The sequence below is a fragment of the Astatotilapia calliptera genome, chromosome 6, assembly GCF_964374335.1.
Source record: "Astatotilapia calliptera chromosome 6, fAstCal68.1, whole genome shotgun sequence".
Taxonomy (NCBI): domain Eukaryota; kingdom Metazoa; phylum Chordata; class Actinopteri; order Cichliformes; family Cichlidae; genus Astatotilapia; species Astatotilapia calliptera.
The window spans coordinates 25,583,306-25,603,376 of record NC_137427.1 but is presented as its reverse complement, the minus strand read 5'-3'; the positions used below and the strand labels follow the sequence as shown (position 1 = coordinate 25,603,376).

At 42.2% G+C, this 20,071-nt stretch overlaps 2 protein-coding genes across 3 annotated transcripts; one reads left to right on the top strand and one right to left on the bottom strand.

Annotated features, from left to right (window-relative positions):
• The first annotated feature begins 457 nt into the window (after window positions 1–457).
• ucp1 (uncoupling protein 1) lies at window positions 458–3,740 on the top strand. Of its 2 annotated transcripts, none has more exons than XM_026171306.2 (7): window positions 458–653; window positions 849–982; window positions 1,197–1,395; window positions 1,851–2,048; window positions 2,137–2,238; window positions 2,572–2,752; window positions 3,207–3,740. In XM_026171306.2, exons 2-7 carry the CDS (start codon window positions 857–859, stop codon window positions 3,319–3,321), a joined length of 921 nt encoding a protein of 306 aa, XP_026027091.1. In that variant the 5' UTR covers window positions 458–653; window positions 849–856; the 3' UTR covers window positions 3,322–3,740. The 2 variants fall into 2 exon arrangements, with proteins under 2 accessions (XP_026027091.1, XP_026027092.1); XM_026171307.2 differs by having other exon boundaries at window positions 513–653; window positions 846–982.
• Window positions 3,741–3,802: 62 nt separating this feature from the next.
• elmod2 (ELMO/CED-12 domain containing 2) lies at window positions 3,803–16,114 on the bottom strand. Its single transcript, XM_026171308.2, has 9 exons — window positions 15,954–16,114; window positions 13,887–14,034; window positions 13,767–13,795; window positions 9,933–10,030; window positions 9,721–9,850; window positions 9,251–9,384; window positions 5,924–5,992; window positions 5,648–5,781; window positions 3,803–4,682 (listed from the first exon to the last, which is right to left on the bottom strand). Exons 2-9 carry the CDS (start codon window positions 14,029–14,031, stop codon window positions 4,525–4,527), a joined length of 897 nt encoding a protein of 298 aa, XP_026027093.2. The 5' UTR covers window positions 14,032–14,034; window positions 15,954–16,114; the 3' UTR covers window positions 3,803–4,524.
• Window positions 16,115–20,071: the final 3,957 nt, after the last annotated feature.

Sequence of the window (20,071 nt, the reverse complement as noted above, 5' to 3'; positions counted from 1 at the left end):
GAACAGATCTTGATTTAGCCGGTCAGCTCCGAACGCTCTTGATCACAAGCTTTTTGCTGTCATTGGCTGAGAGGGGAGACGAGCCTCTGGTGAACCCTGATACCGATCTGTTATCGCTGCTGCTTGTGGCACACAGTTCATCTGAACAGTTAAATAATTATTGAGACAATATTAAAGTCGGTCACAGATCCTGGATAGAAGAAAAATCCGCTGATAAACAAATTCTACCAAGTGAAATGAAAGAAAATGCACACTCCACAGACTATATTTGAAAGCATGAACATAACGTTTAGAAAGATCGTCATCAGTTAATGACACCTGTGGAAATTTGGATGGAAATAATCGTCAGTTTCACACACCCAAAAAACGGGGACGTTATATGGTTGTTTTTCTGTGTGAGGTGACTTGAACATTGACTTTCTGACAGTCTGTGGACTTTGAGTTGACCCAGGTGTACAGGAGTACACAGTAACGCCTCTCCGAGGATGTCATAAAAACGCCAGCCAGAAAACATAAAACCACAGCAAATGATGAGTCTTTCCTTCCTGCTGAATGGGGCCCGGTGTGGATTTTAATCTGACCAATCGCATCCTGCTCGGTACCAAAAAATCCACCCGAGGATCAAAAGGAAATTTTAATTTTGGATCATAATCGTAAGTGTGTTTCATGTCTTGAGCATCAGTCCACTTTGATTATTGATTAACCTTTCATTTAAACAGACAAATGATTTGTACAAGAGGTTAATGTTTATGTGGTTGCTTTCTAGAAGAGAATCTTACACTGATTTTTTTTGTTTGTTGTTTTAATTGTTATTTCTGTGCGTGGATGCGTACCTGTCGTCCCAGCAGTAGGAAACATGGTAGGACTTAAACCCTCAGACGTTCCTCCTCCTTTGGGTGTGAAGATGGCGAGTGCTGGAGCAGCAGCCTGTATAGCTGACATGGTCACATTCCCTCTGGACACAGCCAAAGTCAGACTACAGGTACTAACTGTGCTATCAATATGATCTTTAGCCGGTCTTGCTTTGCTGTAGCCTACTGTGGGACACAGCGTGATGTTTGCCTCATTGACGAAGAAGTCAACTTTGTCCACTTCAGCACCCTTCAGTCAAACTTCTTCACCTTTCTGAACCATTTGTTCTTAAGCTGCTGCTCTGTAAAGCTGGTTTTAACTTTGAGGACAATGTGTGACCCCAGATTCAAGGAGAGAAGAAGGCAGTGGGGGACATCCGCTACAGAGGGGTGTTTGGGACCATCAGCACCATGATCCGAACAGAAGGGCCCAAGTCTCTGTATAATGGTCTGGTGGCTGGGCTGCAGAGACAGCTGTGCTTTGCCTCCGTCAGAATCGGCCTCTATGACAACGTTAAAAATTTCTACACCGGTGGCAAAGACAGTAAGTTGTTGCCTTTTCATTTATTTTTTGGTTAAGTTAATTAAACCTTCATAATTGTTCTTACTGGTGACAGCCGTGATTTCGAGATTTAATATCCAGCTGTCAAAAATCAAAAAGATGTTTATCAGATAGATGCAGTCGGTCTTATATTCCCTTAGATAAGGAATTCAGATGAAGGAAAGCTTCATTTTAAAAATAAAAAAGTGGGGAGAGTGAAGGAAGGCTATGTCTTGCAGACAAACATGCAATAGATAATTTACGCAGAACAGAGGCTTTTCAAATCTGATAAGTTAAACAAGATTTAGGGAAAGTGTTATCTCTCTCTTGAAAGCGATAAAGGATTCTCACAGTCTGGGTTGTTGAATCAGTTTCTTATCTTCCTTATTAAAACTGATACTAAAATTAGAAGTTCTCAAGCCTGTTATTAAAATAACTGAGTCTTTCCTTCTCTCCAGACCCTAGTGTACTGGTACGTATCCTGGCTGGCTGCACCACAGGTGCCATGGCGGTGTCCTTTGCGCAGCCCACCGATGTGGTCAAGGTTCGATTCCAAGCCCAGATGAATCTGGACGGAGTGGCCCGCCGCTACAGCAGCACCATGCAGGCTTACAGACACATCTTCCAACACGAGGGCCTGCGTGGGCTCTGGAAAGGTACATTCTTTGAGTGTTGCCCATTATTTAAAAAAGACAAACCATAACATCCTTTATCAGTAATGATTAAAGTATCCGTTTCCCTCAGGAACATTACCCAACATCACAAGAAACGCCCTGGTAAACTGCACAGAGCTGGTTACATACGACCTGATAAAGGAGGCCATCCTTAGACACAAGCTGTTGTCAGGTGAGGTCAGCTCACGGTTGTTTGCCTGAGCTACACAAACCCACACACACACATTCACAAAAACAGAGTCCCCGGGAGACTGCTGATTTGGCAAAAAATCCACACACCCTCTCACCTTTTTAACTGATACCAGCACAACAGGCTCCTACAGTACAGGACACGGTGTATTTTCTCTTTATGGTGCAGTGAGTACAATAGCAATATATTAGCATTTATCTCTAGAACTTATATTGCCCCATTCAGACGATTGCAAAATCCACTGACATGTTTTTCTGTGTCGCACAGCTGAGAACAAAGACCGTATTGTAATCTTTTCCCCAACTCTGTCCTCAGACAATCTGCCGTGCCACTTTGTGTCTGCGTTTGGCGCCGGCTTCGTTACCACAGTGATCGCCTCCCCAGTAGACGTGGTAAAGACGAGATACATGAACTCACCACCGGGCCAGTATAAGAGCGCCGTTAACTGTGCCTGGACCATGTTAACTAAAGAGGGGCCAACAGCATTCTACAAAGGGTAAGCCTCTTCACCTGCGCCGCCCACGACAAACTCTTCAAGAGATCCAAATATCGATAGTATCGATACTTTTATATCCTTCACGTTCAGTTTGGAGCCCACTGAATTAAATCGGGATAAAAGGAAAAATATTCTTCAGGCATACAATGTGAAAAATGTCTGAGTGTTTTTGTGTTGACTGATCCTTCTACTCTATAGCGCCTTTTAAAAAAAAATGGTGAAATGAGAGGTGTGTTAACTCATTATTGAGTAAAGTAATGCAGTGGTCATTAAAAATTGATGATTCATCTCATAAATCATGATTATGCTCTCCTCTAAATAACCTGACATTATAAGTTAAAAGTATTGGTATCGGCAATACTGGCCTTGGTATCGGTATCAATCCAAAAACAAATTGCAGCATTGCATGACACACAATTTCATTTTTTCACTCTTCACTTTTTCCATTTTGTAGATTCGTGCCCTCATTCCTGAGGTTGGGATCGTGGAACATCGTGATGTTCGTCTCCTTCGAACAAATCAAAAGAGCCATGATGGTCACAAAGCAGAGGATCGAAGTGGTTAATTGAGATTCCTCAAAGTTTGACTGTAATACCTGAACCACAACCGGACTGGCACCTGAATGAGGAAACCCTAGTAACAATAATTTCTTGTGTTAACCTTATTTAACAAATCCACTGTCCTGTGGTGAGAAAGGCGGAAATCCTTTGTTGAAAAAGGATCGCCTCCTGAAAAAGTATTGACTTTATGTGCATGAGGAGACACAGCCGTCTCCTTTTATATTTATAATTTGCCACAGTGAGCCCATTCCAGATGTCATGGATGGGAATATTACAGAAACATGCCAAGTTTGCACTGAGCCCTGTATGACTAAACCTGTCAGTTTTATATGTTAGCTAGCTTAAAGCAGTGTGCCTTTACACTGAATGACTGGTACCCATAATAAAGCATAAAAGGATGTGTTTATGCAGGTCCTGAATTTACTAGACTTGTTTTACACAAACTGTTGTGGTTTGTTTTTGCCTTTTAAACACATGGACATGAAGCACATTTCAAAACAAATCTGCATTTACTAACTTGGAGTGAGTGAGATGCGAGTCGTTACATACATTCCTCAAATGCAAACCCACGGCATAAAAAGATCAGGTCATAAAAATTCAGCATCAGTCTAAAGATACACAACGTTATGAAAACAGGAGCTTAGTATAGTTTAGAGTACCACATCACTAACAGTACATTTTACAGTACAGATCAATGACATCAGTGGGGACACGTTAAATCATGCAAGACTTTTAAGCTGACAGCACCACAAGAGGAAAAATAAAGTGGAAATCACTCCTCACGTCAAGTTTTAGCCATTATCTCTTAACATAAACTTCACATTCCTGAGCAGGACTTCTGTCCTTTCCTGTCTTTAAATATAACAATTTGGCTGCTTGCTCACTCAAAGTGCTTAAAGCCTCACAAAACGACGGATCCGTTACTTTCTCTACAGTCCTCTTTGTGATCGAAAGCCCTCTGGAATGGTTGTTTTTGAGGTACAGGGCGTTGGATTTGTGCTCAGTTTGAGAAACTTTAAATATCATTACAACAATGATATGTGTGTTATGAATGAACCACAAAACCAAACACAAGAGGATTTATTGGTCTGGATCTTGTCTGGAGGGGCCGAACAGTATTCAGTCTGCGTTTAGGGTTTTAATGCTCAGCTACGTTTACGAGGAACTTTCCTGCTTCTCCTTCTACCAATCGTAACATCGTGAAAAACGCTTTTAGTTCTTGGAGCTGACAGTCAATGTGAGACACACATCAGGGTCCTGTAGGTGTGTCTTGACTATGTTATGGAATTTTTCTCTGTATTGGTTGAACTGCATGATGCTCTCGGGTTCTTCTGCCACCCAGAACTTATCGAATTCATACGCCAGATAGCCTGTAAGGAGGAAAGACACACATTTTTGAAAAATTTACCTTCTATCAGAAAATGTTTTTGTTTGTATACACTCACCAGGCAACTTCCTTAAATACACCTGTTCAACTGCTCATTACTGCATATTTAATTGGCTGATCACATGGCAGCAACTCAATTAGGCATGTAGACATGCTCCAAGTGGCCTACTGAAGTTCAAATTGTGACTTAAGTGACTTTTTAAGTGACTTTAAATGTGAACTGGATAGCAGTGCCAGATGGACTGGTCTGTTTCAGAAACTGCTGATCTGCTGGGATTTTTCCACACAACCATCTTTGAGTTTAAAAGGGAGGAAATATTCAGGGGTCACCAAAATTGGACAACAGAAGAAGATTGGAAAATGTCGCCTGATCTGATGAGTCTCGATTTCTGCTGCAACATTCAGAACTTGGCATAAATACCATGAACGTTTGGATCCCACCTCAGGCTGCTGCTGGTGGTGTCATATTTCCTTGGCACATTTTCTTGGCTCCTTTGTACCAGCTGGGCATCATCCAAACACCACAACCTACTTGAGTATTATTCCTGACCATGTCCACCCCATTATGATCACAGTGTTCCCATCTACTGATGGCTGCTTCCAGCAGATAACACATTATGACACAAAGCTCAGACCATCTCAAAGTGGCTTCTTACACATGACATTGAGGTCACTGTACAAAAATCCACAGTCACTATCACAGTCACACTGGCATCATGGACGTATTTTCAACAAATCTGCAACAACTGTGTGACGCCATCATGTCAATATGGGCCAAAATCTAAGAAATGTTTCCAGCACTTCATTGCCATGAAGAATTACAGCAGCTGTGAAGCCAGAGAGGGGTCCAACCCAAGATTAGCAATCTTGAGACTGCACCTAATGAAGCCACCGGTGAGTGTATAATCAGACGCACAGAACAAACAGCAGTGTGATTCGACTACTCACAGTACAGCTGATGAAAGTGCTGCAGCTCAGGCGTGCCCTGCACTGCGTTGTAGAAATGTGGTTTCAAAGCGCCACTCTTTAGCAGGCTGTAAGCCATCTCTGTCAAGTTGATCCCAACTATTGCATAGGAATACCTTTAAAAAACAAAAAAGTATAAAGTGCACTGTAGAAATGACATACTGTGCATATGGAAAACGTAATTTCAAAAAATGAATAAAGTCTACATCATGCGACACAAAACACCAGTGGAAGGTATATGAATCGAAGGTCTCTTACCCTAGTTTAGGATGGTTTGCATGAGACAGCACCTGCCGAGCCTCCGCTGTGTAGTTTTCACTGAAAAAACTGCAAAGAGCCAAACAAATTAAGAGTTTATTTACGGTCTCTTGTTAACCAATAAACATGACGTCAAACAGAGTCTGCATGATTAAACATGTTGAGGTCACATCATTCTGACCTACAGATTTTAAAAATAAAGTCAATGTGTGTTTGACTGGTGCTGCTTTAATAATCTGACACATCGCTTGTCATTTTGTGTCCTCGTCCTCATCAGTCGAAAGAACAAGTGAAACGAGCGACTGACGTGTTGGGGGTTGCCTTTAAAGTCCTTCAGCCTCAAAGTCAAGCCTGTCTGACATGCTGTCACGCTCTCTTTGTCCTGTTGAATACTGGTTCTGCTGGCTCATTATTCAATACTTGGAGGAGGAGGTGTTATGACAGTGTTTCTTTTTATAATCCTCATTAACGTTCTCTTCTTTTCTTTTATACCCTTCCTACAGCTGACTGGCTGTAGAAGCCAACCTGCATGCATTTAAAGTCAGAAGTGGTGAAACAGCCACCTCTACTCCATCAGCACCACTTCTGTCTTTAGTCGCTATCTCTAGCACTGTTTAATTATTTTTCGCTGAGTTGGGAGTTACTGACAGTCCTTCTTTTCAGTCTTTGTTTCAAATATTATTTTATAGGTGAAGCCTGAATCTTGTTGGTTCAAAGCCCTCTCCTTCTTGTGTTTGTTTCTGCCGGGGCTCCCATCTACCTTACTTGGTGAGGTTTTGTGAGTAATTATTGTTGTACCCTAAAAATTATCTGTTGGGTTACACTGAGCCATGCATTTGGAGTGGAACAGTGTACCTTATACGTACCCTTTGAGCTGTATCTACAACCACCTTTCATAATCTGTGTAAGGTAATTAAAAGTATTTCTCATCAAAACTTGAGTGGAATATAATCTTAGGATAAGTACCGTTGTCGCTTCTTGTGTGTGGATCGGTTTAATCATTAGAGCCTACCAAATATAAACATTCAGCAAATTCAGCCAAAAAGCACCTGATGGGGGAAAAAATGTTTCCAAGAATCCTCAAATTTCATTACAAAACCTATAAGAGCTGATGTGTGTCAAAGTTCATGCATCTATAATCAGACAGATTGCACAAATATGACCTGCATAGCAGGCGTTCTGTTTACTGTCCAAAAAACAAACGTCACAGATTAGACTTTGCCAATAGGTACAGAGGCAAAGACCAGGACTTTAGTGTGCTGTGGACACACTGATCAAAGAGAGAGTGGTTGGGCCAAAAAAAAAAAAAAAAAAGTACACATGTTTTGTGCTGACCAATAGTGTCTTCTTGGGAAAAGAGCATAAACTGTGAAAACCTTTCTGAGAACTTTGTGGTCTCAGAAAGTGGGCAGGTTGCAGTTCTTGATTCAACTATGACAGAGTTCTTCAACATAAAGCGAGGCCAAAACCAGAAGTGGACCTTATAGAAGGATGATGATTCTAAGTAAAACGAGTAAAGGAAGCTTCGCCCCAGAAAGGCAGCAGGCCCAGACAAGGTGTGTCCTAGGATGCTTAAGGCGTGTGCTGCTGAACTTGGGGAGCCGCTACAACGAGTCTTCAACCTCAGTCTGCGACTGGGGAGAGTGCCCGCCCTATGGAAGACATCCTGCATCGTCCCGGTCCCCAAAAGGAACCGGCCCAATGAGCTGAATGACTTCCGACCGGTGGCACTGACGTCACATCTTATGAAGACTCTAGAGCGGCTCTTCCTCAACCTCCTCCGACCACAGGTACAACATGCCCAGGACCCACTACAGTTTGCGTACAAGGCGGGTGTCGGAGTGGAGGATGCCATCCTGTACCTCCTACACAGAGCCCACTCACACCTGGATGGGGGAAAAGGCACGGTCAGGATACTGTTTCTTGACTTTTCCAGTGCCTTTAATACCATCCGGCCCTGTATGCTTCAGGAAAAACTGAACAGGATGGAGGTGGACCCCTGCCTGGTGGCTTGGATCTCCGACTACCTCACCGACAGACCACAGTACGTCAGGCTGAAGGACATCACGTCTGACACAGTGGTCAGCAGCACAGGAGCACCACAGGGAACTGTGCTGTCCCCTCTTCTCTTCACCCTGTACACCTCTGACTTCTGCTACAACTCTGAATTATGCCACATTCAGAAGTTTGCAGACGACACAGCCATCATGGGGTGTATCTGGGATGATCAGGAAGAGGAGTACAGAAGTCTGGTGAGGAACTTTGTCGCATGGAGTCACACAAACCACCTGCAACTCAACACCTCAAAGACTAAGGAACTGGTTGTGGACTTCGGGAGGTCTAGAGCAGGTCCACTGCCGGTTCAGATAGAGGGGGAGGAGGTGGAGGTGGTCAACAAGTACAAGTACCTCGGGCTGTGGGTGGACAATAAACTGGACTGGTCATGCAACACAGAGCACCTGTATAAAAAGCCCAAAGCCGACTGTACTTCCTCAGGAGGCTGAGGTCTTTTAACATCTGCAGGAAGCTCCTGAGGATGTTTTACCAGTCGGTGGTTGCTGGAGTACTTTTCTATGCTGTGGTGTGCTGGGGGAGCAGCACAGCAAAGAAGGACTCATCCAGGCTGGAGAAACTGATCAGGAGGGCTAGCTCTGTGGTCGGCATGAAGCTGGACACTCTGGTGACAGTGGCAGAGAAAAGGACATTAAAGAAACTGATGGACATTATGGACAATGCCAGACATCCTCTGCACACGGCCATTAACAACCAGAAGAGTCTGTTCAGTGACAGGTTGCTTCTCCCAAAGACAAGAACTAACAGACTTAAAAACTCCTTTGTCCCACACGCCATCAGACTGTTTAACTCCTCTCTGGAGGGGAGAGGGAGGGGAAACAGGAGGACAAAGGAGGGGGGAACAACTAAGCTGTAGTGCCTCTTCACCTCACTGTGCAATACCTTATGCAATACTTTTGTAAATAGTCAACAGTGCAATAGACCTCAATACTTGAAATGTGCAATTCACTTGTATTTTTATTTTTTATTCCTATTTATTCCCTTCGTATATTTTATTTATATTGTCTCATATATATATATATATATATATATATATATATATATATATATATATATATATATATATATATATATATATATATATATATATATATATATATATATATATATCTTTTTTTTTTTTTTTTTTTTTTTGGTGTGTACATAAATGATACACGAAAAGTTCACATCCCCCAAAAATTCAGAATTTCGTGTTGTTGTTTTTTTTGCAATGAACTCGATGTTTGAAGGCCTTTACACTGGTACTGTACTCACACGAGGTTGATCAGCCCCAGCAGGCCCATCCCTCTGAAGTCAGTCTTGGGGTCCTCCCCTTGGAATCCAATGTCTCCCCACTGTTTGGTTATCCTGGACTCCAGCTTGACTGTTGGCATCAAAAGGTCCCAAAGCTAAACACACACACACACACGATCAAATCCGTCCACTACAATAACTTGGAAGTACAACGATTCCTAATATGACCTTGTGCCAGCATTTTAGACTCCCATCCAACAACTTACAGTGTTTCTATGCTGATGTGATGTTAGACTGTGGTATTATCTTTACTATGTCAATCGATGTTTAAAAAAAAAAATCCTAAATGCTACTTTTAGTAATGTGCAGAAATAATAATAAAACATATTTTTCCTTAGTTTCCAAATCTTGGTTCAAGTCTCATCTTAGCAGAAAGCCTGTGCATATGGACACAGCTTCACTGCTATTGCTCTAGGAGCAGGAATCCATACCTTCAAAAGCATGGCCTCGTGTTCAGGGTTGTCTGAGCTGAAGACTTCCTTTCTCAAGTCTTCTACAGATATATACAAGCTGCTATATCCTGTTATCTGCAGCAGGCAGATGTGGAGGCTCTCTTTGAACCTGCAACGGAAGATCAATTCAATCACATTCAAAAATCACTCTTACATCAAAGAATTGCAGCTGACAGGCAAAGTAACCTTACTTGGGATCTTTTGCAGGTTTGATGTTCTTCACTTTCATAATTTGATCCACGCATTGCTCTAAGCTATCCTTAGTGGTTTCCAACGCTCCTCTTAAAACCTGCAGAGGAAGAGCGCATGCTAAAGTTATAACACAGAGAGCTACCAGACAGAAATCTGGCGCAAATGCTTTTAGGTCATTTACAACCACAGTGAAAATGACTGTTTTTTCAAAGTCAAAAAGATGACACAGCTAATCTCTTCTTGCACCTGGACAGACTATTGATCTGAAAATGCTTACAAAGCCATATACACAAGCATGACATGTGTAATCAGTTCACCTAAACTTGGCTAGGGTAGTGAAAGATAAAGCAATGATTAAACTCAGGGGATATACTGCGCAATAAAAGATAAAGAGGTCAATAGTGAAGGAAAGTGTGATTCCTTTCCACATCTGTGGGCTTGGAAAGCTTTCAGATTACTTGAAAATCCACAATGCTCCAGTCCTGAGGAGTTTATTACACATATCTACACATTCTTAGTCTCCAAATACTCAATATTTTTTCAAATGTTTGACACTTAACATCTTTTACTGGCCTGACAGTGCTAAAAGTGATGAGATAACAGATTTTATTTATGACAGTGCTGAAACGTAAACTGGAAAAGAGTCCTAAAAAACACACACGCACGCCTATAAAAGCTATTTCTGCTTTAGCTTTTAAGAATGTGAGTCTTTTAAAAATAAAAAAGAGCAATTACTGTCTTGCAAAATGTATTTAAACTGTTGTTTGCCTTTTGGCTGACAGCACTTGGATTTTCTTTGTCCTGGTTTGTACATCGGCACCTAATATATTAACTTTTTTTCCATTATGGCCTATATCAAATAACTACTAACAACTAAATTTAAACTAAATGTTGTAAAAAAATGCACATCTGATACAAAGATCATCAACGATATTTGATTTCAGCCACATAAAAACAAAATCAGACAAACACACCCCCAGCATTAAAGAGCTGCAACAGGAAATCAGAGGAGCTGAACAGATTATCAGGATCACTGCCAATTAATGTTTGTGCAGACCCACCGTTTATCTTTTAACAATATAAAACAATTAGCTCAGAACTACTGAAGCAGGGCTCGCAAAATCGCTAGCCCGACGTCCCGGGGCTAGCGATTTTTCCAGTCGGGCTACCAAAATCTATCTCAGCCCTGCCCGTCGGGCTATCATAGGAAGGAAAAAATATATGTCAATGCTTTTGCATTCTTTCGGAAATGTAGCTGGGTAATTATGTCATTGGCATCGGTGAGCCACTGTCAATATGTGACATATTGAAATCGCGTTTGAATTTGCGCTTGTTTTTTGCTTTCACTTTGCAAAAGTCCAGGTGCCTTCTTTTGGCGCACCAAGTCACTCGGGTCAGAACATGGGGTGCCATCATCATCCCACTTCTGACACCAATGTGGCGAGCTCAGACAACGAGGAGACGGAGGTGTCGTTTGGTCTTGCTTCCCGTGAGCTAGCCAGGGAGCACAGCCGTTTATTGACATCTGCAGAAGAACACTGCCGCTAGCTAACTGCTCAGCGCGGCAACCGCACAGCAACAGCAACAACAACAACAACAACAACACACAGGGCGCCCTCTGACCCCGGAAGGACACACCGTCGCAGCGAGAGGGCGTCACCCGTCACTATGGCAACATAAACAAAACATAACTGTACAAACAGAACCCCGAACAGCCCTGGCCCGCTACAATATGCTGCTGAGAATATAGCCCAGAAGAAGCGTATAGTATAGCTTTTATTTTGGAAAGAGCCATTTCTCTGTAATAAACTCTCTTTTCCAAAGATGAGTGTTTCCTCAATCAGATACAGGTGTTACCGCGCCAGATCCGCGGCCCCGAACCGTAGTAAGGAAACCTCTGGCAGTTACTTGAAGGTTCCGTAACTGACTCGTAGCCGGCAACAGCTTACTATACAGGTCAACTCCGCTAGCAAAAAGATAGAAGGAGGCATAGGAAACTGCTTCACCGAACTTTATTTCTTCTCTAAGGCACGAACACCGCGTACAGTGGCTGAAACAGTTTACTCACAGCGAGCATCGCCTACACAACTCTGGCTGTCGAGGGAGTTATTATATTCCTTTTATTTATTTTCTTTTCGTCTCTTCTGTAGCTAACCGTTACTTTTTCCCCTTCTCCGCTCTCTCTCTTCACACATACACCAGGCAGTCCCGCTACACACATCCCGAATACATTTCCCATCAGGCTTCATCCTTAAAGGGCCATACCTGTAACACAGGGCTCGCAAAATCGCTAGCCCGACGTCCCGGGGCTAGCGATTTTTCCAGTCGGGCTACCAAAATCTATCTCAGCCCTGCCTGTCGGGCTATCATAGGAAGGAAAAAATATATGTCAATGCTTTTGCATTCTTTCGGAAATGTAGCTGGGTAATTATGTCATTGGCATCGGTGAGCCACTGTCAATATGTGACATATTGAAATCGCGTTTGAATTTGCGCTTGTTTTTTGCTTTCACTTTGCAAAAGTCCAGGTGCCTTCTTTTGGCGCACCAAGTCACTCGGGTCAGAACATGGGGTGCCACCATCATCCCACTTCTGACACCAATGTGGCGAGCTCAGACAACGAGGAGACGGAGGTGTCGTTTGGTCTTGCTTCCCGTGAGCTAGCCAGGGAGCACAGCCGTTTATTGACATCTGCAGAAGAACACTGCCGCTAGCTAACTGCTCAGCGCGGCAACCGCACAGCAACAGCAACAACAACAACAACAACACACAGGGCGCCCTCTGACCCCGGAAGGACACACCGTCGCAGCGAGAGGGCGTCACCCGTCACTATGGCAACATAAACAAAACATAACTGTACAAACAGAACCCCGAACAGCCCTGACCCGCTACAATATGCTGCTGAGAATATAGCCCAGAAGAAGCGTATAGTATAGCTTTTATTTTGGAAAGAGCCATTTCTCTGTAATAAACTCTCTTTTCCAAAGATGAGTGATTCCTCAATCAGATACGCAAACGCGCGTTGCAACTTCTTATCTGGTGCGAGTCTTTTATTTTGACAGCGAATGCGCACATGCGGACCACTTATGTGCACCCGTGTAAATAACATAATGTTCTGCCGGGTGTGTTGTTGGTTTTCTCTCGATTTCTGAGTCGACAAGCGCCTTTGTTACTGGGACCAGTCATTTTAAGAAAGGCCCCCATTAGAACCCATGAGAAATGCAAGAAATGCATTATTGCTCAGTCTGCAATATCTTTCCCAGAACAAACACCAATTGCAAATAACATACTAAAAATAAACCTGAAAAATCTGTTTAGAACAGCGTACTATGTTGCAAAGAGTGAACTACCACTGGCAAAATTTAGCAGTCTTTGCAAACTTCAAAAAGCAAATGGCCTAGATCTTGGTTCCACTGTCTCTTACCCGTGACTTCAGCGGAAATTTCAAATTCAGGATCTGACACAGACTGATTCATGTCCTACACAGTTCTTACAAGTTCATAGAAATTTCTGTTCAATTAGAACCAAGTATTTGAGTTGATGATTGTAATTTTTATACAATGTTGTAATTTGTTTTTCAACAATTTTTTGATTAATGTTTTGTTTCCTTTACAATATTATACTTTAATGTATAATATTGTAAAGGAAACAAAACAGGAAACAAAACATCAATCAAAAAAATTGCTCTCTTTTTTATTCGGGCTACTTACATTTATTTTTGGCTACCAAAAACTGAAGAGTCCCTGCCCGAAGGGCTACCAGGGATTTTGAAATTTTGAGAGCCCTGTGAAGGTAAGCCCGAAAGAAAAGCCAACAGTGGTAGAAGGTCCTTACCTTGTTCTTTGATGACTGAAGAGAGTACTCTGCAGGAGGACACAAGAAGCACATTAACACTGCAGAGAAAATGTGTACTAGGATGCAGACGTAGAGCAGATTTGGGGTGATTTAACGCACCTGCTTTTGTAGTCCTTGCTGCCCCTGGCTTGTGTCCAGAGCATATTCTCTGCAGCTCACATGTCCCCGTTACTTGTCTGATGAGCCATTTCAACCAGTATCTCAGGAAGGATGTGTAGACATACTCCCAGATATATCCAAACATGTTCTAGGACATAAACAGGTTAAGGTTCACAGATTACTACGGTGCGAGAAATATCCTGAAGACCCGAGGACCACAAAACTATTCTGGAGTGTAAGTTAACAGAGGTGGAGGAAGTACAGCTTTCATTATATTAAAACCACCACCTTGTACAAGAACAAACCCTGTGATGAAGTTTTACTTAGATAATCACATTTCAGAATTCAAATAGCTTTTATTAGTAAGAGTGAAAGGGAAGGTTCACAATATGCAGTGAGTCCTGCGATGATGTACGGTTTAGTGGCGATAATTAAAAGATAGAAGGCAGAGCTGAAGATGTTAAGGTTTTCATTGGGAGTGACCAGAATGGACCAGATTAGCAATGAGCACATCAGTACATCTGAGTTTTAGCGGTTTGGAGACAGAGATAGACAGGCAAGCCTGAGATGGTTTGGACATATGCAGAGGAGGGAAAAATTATGTTAAAGATGGAGCTGCCCGGGAACAAGAAAACAGGAATGCCACAGAGTAGATTCATGAAGTAGCGAAGGAGAACATGCAGAGGGTTGGGTGTGACAAAGGCATCTACTAAAAGGAAAAGCCGAAAGATGCAGGAAACATGTCTGTATTCGTAAAGTATAAATGAAAAAATAAACTAAGAAGCTAAATTATTAGTGCATTGGTGTGGTTACAGCTCATTAAGCAGAAGCTAATCTAATGCAGTTTTTTTGTTTTGTTTTCAATGAAAGAGGGCACTTTTTACAACACGATCCAGTCTTATTCTGAAGCACTAAACGGCATCAAACTGAGAACAGCTTCTTATTTTTGTCCTCCCTTCCGCATACATGAGCAGATTATTACTTCGATTCTGATTTATTTACATAGCGATAACGTTTGGCTCAAGGTACTGTAAGATAAGGCCCTACAGTATTGGAGCAATCAAGCAACTATGAGCAAACACTTTTGTGACAGTCTGAGGGAGACAGGACAAAAGGTACACTATGGGAGAGAGAACACACAAATTTAAGGACAAGCACTATATAAAAATTTGGGGAGTGAAAAGAGGTGAGTGAAGAAGAAGTGCTGAGTTTATCACATGAGGTCCTACAGCAGTCTGGGCCTGTTGCAGCATCACTAAGGAATACGTCAGTGATAGCTGATCCAGCCCTAAATATAACCTTTATGAAAAAGAACATTTTTAAGTCTAATCTTTATTATTATTAATATGTTTGTTGTTGTTGTTGTTGTTTTTATGGACATGGAGTATATTGTGTTCAATTGATATATGTTAGTGCTAAAATACACAATTTAACCAACACTTTTATGACACAGTGAATAAATGCCCGTGAATATTACAGGCAAATAAGTTATTCCAACACCTCTAACTTATATTGAACTTTGGATTTGATGGATTTTGCTTCCTGAGTTGGACTCATGTTGCAGATGCACTTCACTGCCGTCTGTCACAGTGACAGTGACCACGTTTTTGAAGCCACTGAGGAAGTACTCTGCTACAAGCAGAGTAATCTATTGCTCAGTGCAAGACATGATTAGTTAATCGTGGGTCATCGCTAAATGCGAATTAACATCCAACAATAAAAGCGCCGAGTGGGTATGAGAGAAGAGCCCACGCTCCTACAGCCAAAACAATGGCTAGCACTGATGCTAATGCTAAGTTCGGACATACGTGGTCATTCAGTTTATTTACAGGCACTCTGGGAGTTTAATGGGGCTTTTGAAAGCGGTGCATGTTGATGCTAGCGAAGTGGTAGTGAGCCACTTTTGATATTAATTACGTAAAGGAGCATACCGGCTTCTAAATTCCCCCAAATGACCCGGTTCAGACAACAGGTTGTCATTGTCATTCGTCTGACTGGTAGCTAGCAACACCACGCTAACCTACTTTAAGTTTCGTACGAGTAGCTGATGCGTTGGGCAATATTTACCGTGAGAGAGTGGTGATGCTCGTCTTACTCTCCAGTCGTAGGGAAAGCGATGCCAGACCCAGGATACAGTCTAACTTAGCCGCAGGCGGGTGGTAAGGTTAGCGGCGGTTCGCCTGACAACAGGCTGGCTGTGATGCGTTCACTGTCTATACAACTATACCGTCTATGCCACGCACACAGCTACACAAGTCTCCCAGGTGACACAAGACAGGCTCTTCTTTCTAACCAAGACTTAAACATTGTTTCTAAATGTTCAACTAAGAAGTTAAAACAATTAACAGTCCATGACACACCTCGAAACTTGGGTTGAATTTATCACTAAGGATTAATATCGTGATGTCTTTGAACACAGCATGATAGTTTCTAGTGCTGCTACAGCGCCATCTACTGCCCGCAGTGGTCATGACTGCGCAGACAACTTCACAACTACACAGTCTAAAATTTGAACCAGACACGAAATTTCAGTTAAGTGCAATAAAAACTTACTGGACTTAATAATAAAATGAGATCAAATATATAGAAAAGATCTTTAGTTTGAAATTTTCTCAATTTGATGAAATTTCATTCTAATAAAAATATGAAAGTAAAGATAATCTAAAAAAAAACAAAAAACCCTTCACTTGAAACTAAAGGAAACTAAACTGAAAACATAACTTTGAAATAAAAACAAATAAAAAAAAAAAACTAACTGAAATAACTCAGACAAGAAAATCCCAACTGCAGGTAGTAGCTGGAAGCTAATCAGATAATCAGATATTGCATTTTCCAATATTAGCCACAAGATGATGCCAAATTCACAAAATGTGTGCTACACTGTCTATCATAGGGCTGTTTATAGAAAACAGTCATATTATGCTGCTGATAATGGTCAACAAGCCTCCATTATTCCATTGTCCGTTCAATTTTTTTAAATGGTGAAAACACACGGCACATAAAGACCCACCACTGTGTCACTTTATCGAAAGGGGCTGCATAAAAGCCCTCACCCTTACCCATTAATCTGCTTTATCGACAATGTATGCAGCCTATTCTGAGATGCTTACCAACGGTGCTCTCAGCTGTAATTAAGTCACAGTCTGCTTTCTCACCTAATCAGTCCCTCGGGGCTTTTAAAGGCAGGACGTCTATCACATACAATTACTGCAGTCCAAGCCCTGCCTCAGACCCAGGCTGTATTTAAATAAGGAATCCCCCCCACTAACACAGACTGTATTGACAGTGTGATAGATCAGGGTGAATAAGAGAGTAGTCTATAATGCTACAATTTCGTTTTAACAACCCGGACAGACTTTGCACAAAAGCCCTTCAGATTCGATGAAGTGCTTTAGAAAGTGGTAGGCTACTAAATGTTAGCGCTCTCTGTCAGTGCTGTTATCCACGAGGATGAGATGCAGAAGGGGTGTCACAAAACTAAAGCAAAGATCCAATGATGTCAGCAAGTACAACAACTCCTAAAAGACAAATCAAGTCAATAATATCACCTAAAGGGAGCCATACGAACGCGTTTGTATGGATCGCTGTCTCCGTGAGAAGGATGGCACTGTGTAACTGCTTCCACAACTTTATACTGTCTTCGACATCAAAATTAAAACCAGGCTGGTTTCTGTATTTCTTGGTTTACTCATTCTGATCTACATTTTAATCTGCCGGTGATTACAAGAATTCGCTGTGAAAGTCATTTAAAACATGGGAAAATACTTGTTATAGTTTCCACAGCCCAAGGAGAGTAATCGAGACATCCTTGTTTAAATCTGTACACCTCCAGTGCAGTAGTTTCCACATTTTAAAATTCATGATCCTTTAAATTCCTCTTTGAGATTCATAACATTCCAGTGAGCTGTGAGCTTGCATAAAGTTATTAATGTTTCTGTCCTGATCAGCATTGCTGCTCTTTCGTATGTCTTATCATACATTTCACCAACCATCCATCCATTTATCCAGATGCCCCTACCTGAGTCTGGCTCTGCCTAAAAGCGAATTCTACATTCAACAAAAATATAAACGCAACACCTTTGTTACTGCTCCCATTCCCCATGGGATGGACGTAGAGACCTAAAATTCATTCCAGATACACAATATAACCATCCCTCCCAAACAGTGGTCACAAATCAGTCCAAATGTGTGGTAGTGGGCACATCTGCTATATTGAGATAATCCATCCCACCTCACAGGTGTGCCACATCAGGATGCTGATCTGACATCATGAGTAGTGCACAGGTGTACCTCAGACTGCCCACAACAAAAGGCCACCCTGGAATGTGCAGTTTTGTCTCACAGCAAAATGCCACAAGCAATGAGGGAGCATGCAATTGCCATGCTGACAGCAGGAATGTCAACCAGATCTGTCGCCCGTGCATTGAATGTTCATTTCTCAACCATAAGCCGTCTCCACAGGCGTTTCAGAGAATATGGCAGCACATCCAACCGGCCTTACAACCGCAGACCTCCAGCCCAGGACCTCCACATCCAGCAGGTTCACCTCCAAGATCGTCTGAGACCAGCCACCCAGACAGCTGCTGGAACAATTGGTTTGCACAACCAAACAATTTCTGCACAAACTGTCAGAAACCGTCTCAGGGACGCTCAACTGCATGCCCGTCGTCCTCATCGGGGTCTTGACCTGACTCCAGCTCGTCGCCGTAACAGACTTGTGTGGGCAAATGCTCACATTCGATGGCGTCTGGCACGTTGGAGAGGTGTGCGCTTCACGGATGAATCATGGTTCACATTGTTCAGGGCAGATGGCAGCTGAGAATGTCCCAGTTCTTGCATGGCCAGCATACTCACCGGACATGTCACCCATTGAGCATGTTCGGGATGTGCTTGACCGGCGTATACGACAGCGTGTACCAGTTCCCACGAATATCCAACAACCTCTCACAGCCATTGAAGTGGAGTGGACCAACATTCCACAGGCCACAATTGACAATCTGATAGACTCCATGCGACGATGTGTTGCACTGCATGAGGCAAATAGTGGTCACACCAGATACTGACCGGTTCTGGGTCCCCAGACCCCCAATAGCGCAAAAAACTGCACATTCCAGGGTGGCCTTTTGTTGTGGGCAGTCTGAGGTACACCTGTGCACTACTCATGATGTCAGATCAGCATCCTGATGTGGCACACCTGTGAGGTGGGATGGATTATCTCAATATAGCAGATGTGCCCACTACCACACATTTGGACTGATTTGTGACCACTGTTTGGGAGGGATGGTTATATTGTGTATCTGGAATGAATTTTAGGTCTCTACGTCCATCCCATGGGGAATGGGAGCAGTAACAAAGGTGTTGCGTTTATATTTTTGTTGAGTGTATTTCCCCACTTTCGCCAAAATGCTTGCTCGCAGATTCTCTCTAATATTCCAAAATCACCTTAAACGACAGTATAAAGCACATTGAGACACCTGTTACTGGATCGTCGTCTTCTTTATCATTACATTCATGTTAATGTTCAGGGGCAGGGACCCGTGTGTGTGGGATTTGTAACTACTGTGGAAAAAATGCACACTCTTGTGTAAAGTCAGAGTTAGCTTTATTGTCAATTCTGCAGTATGTACAACACACACACAGGATCGAAATTTTGTAACCCTTGACCCACTGTGTGTTACCAGAACGAATCAAAGAATAGTTAAGAATATGAGATGCAGACGAAAGTAAATACGTGATATCAAAGTATAGATATGAATTATATAAGATATATTAAAGCCTAAATATAATTACTGATGTCTATGTATAAAAATATAAAGCAGTGTAAAGCAGGCTCATTCATAATGAACAGTTATTTGGACAGAATCACTTATGTATTTTTTAACTACATGAGCCACATTTCTCTCCGTGTTATCAGCAAAGTGCAAAGTCTTAAGCTGTCTCCGACTCATTTGCATAAGCACGTTGCAAACCACAGAAAATCTTTAATGCGATTTTTTCTGTAGTAATAGTTAATGACACCAATTGTAACCGGCAGGCTCTTATTGTAGAGGCTCTTTATTCACCACATCTGCCGAAAGCACAGAGAAATATTTCTTCATTTTGAAAATAATGTAGATGTAAAATAAATGAACGCGATCTCGCTAAAGCATGCTCCAAAAAAGAACCGCATGAAAGTCGACCCATTT

Excerpts from the sequence above, each read along its gene's own strand:
- ucp1 (XM_026171306.2), top strand. The coding sequence starts at position 857 with ATGGTAGGACTTAAACCCTCAGACGTTCCTCCTCCTTTGGGTGTGAAG. Across the intron at positions 1,396-1,850 it reads CTACACCGGTGGCAAAGACA|ACCCTAGTGTACTGGTACGT; the intron begins GTAAGTTGTTGC and ends CCTTCTCTCCAG. Across the intron at positions 2,753-3,206 it reads CCAACAGCATTCTACAAAGG|ATTCGTGCCCTCATTCCTGA; the intron begins GTAAGCCTCTTC and ends TCCATTTTGTAG.
- elmod2 (XM_026171308.2), bottom strand. The coding sequence starts at position 14,031 with ATGTTTGGATATATCTGGGAGTATGTCTACACATCCTTCCTGAGATAC. Across the intron at positions 9,851-9,932 it reads AAACCTGCAAAAGATCCCAA|GTTCAAAGAGAGCCTCCACA; the intron begins GTAAGGTTACTT and ends CTTCCGTTGCAG. Across the intron at positions 4,683-5,647 it reads GCACTTTCATCAGCTGTACT|GCTATCTGGCGTATGAATTC; the intron begins GTGAGTAGTCGA and ends TCCTCCTTACAG.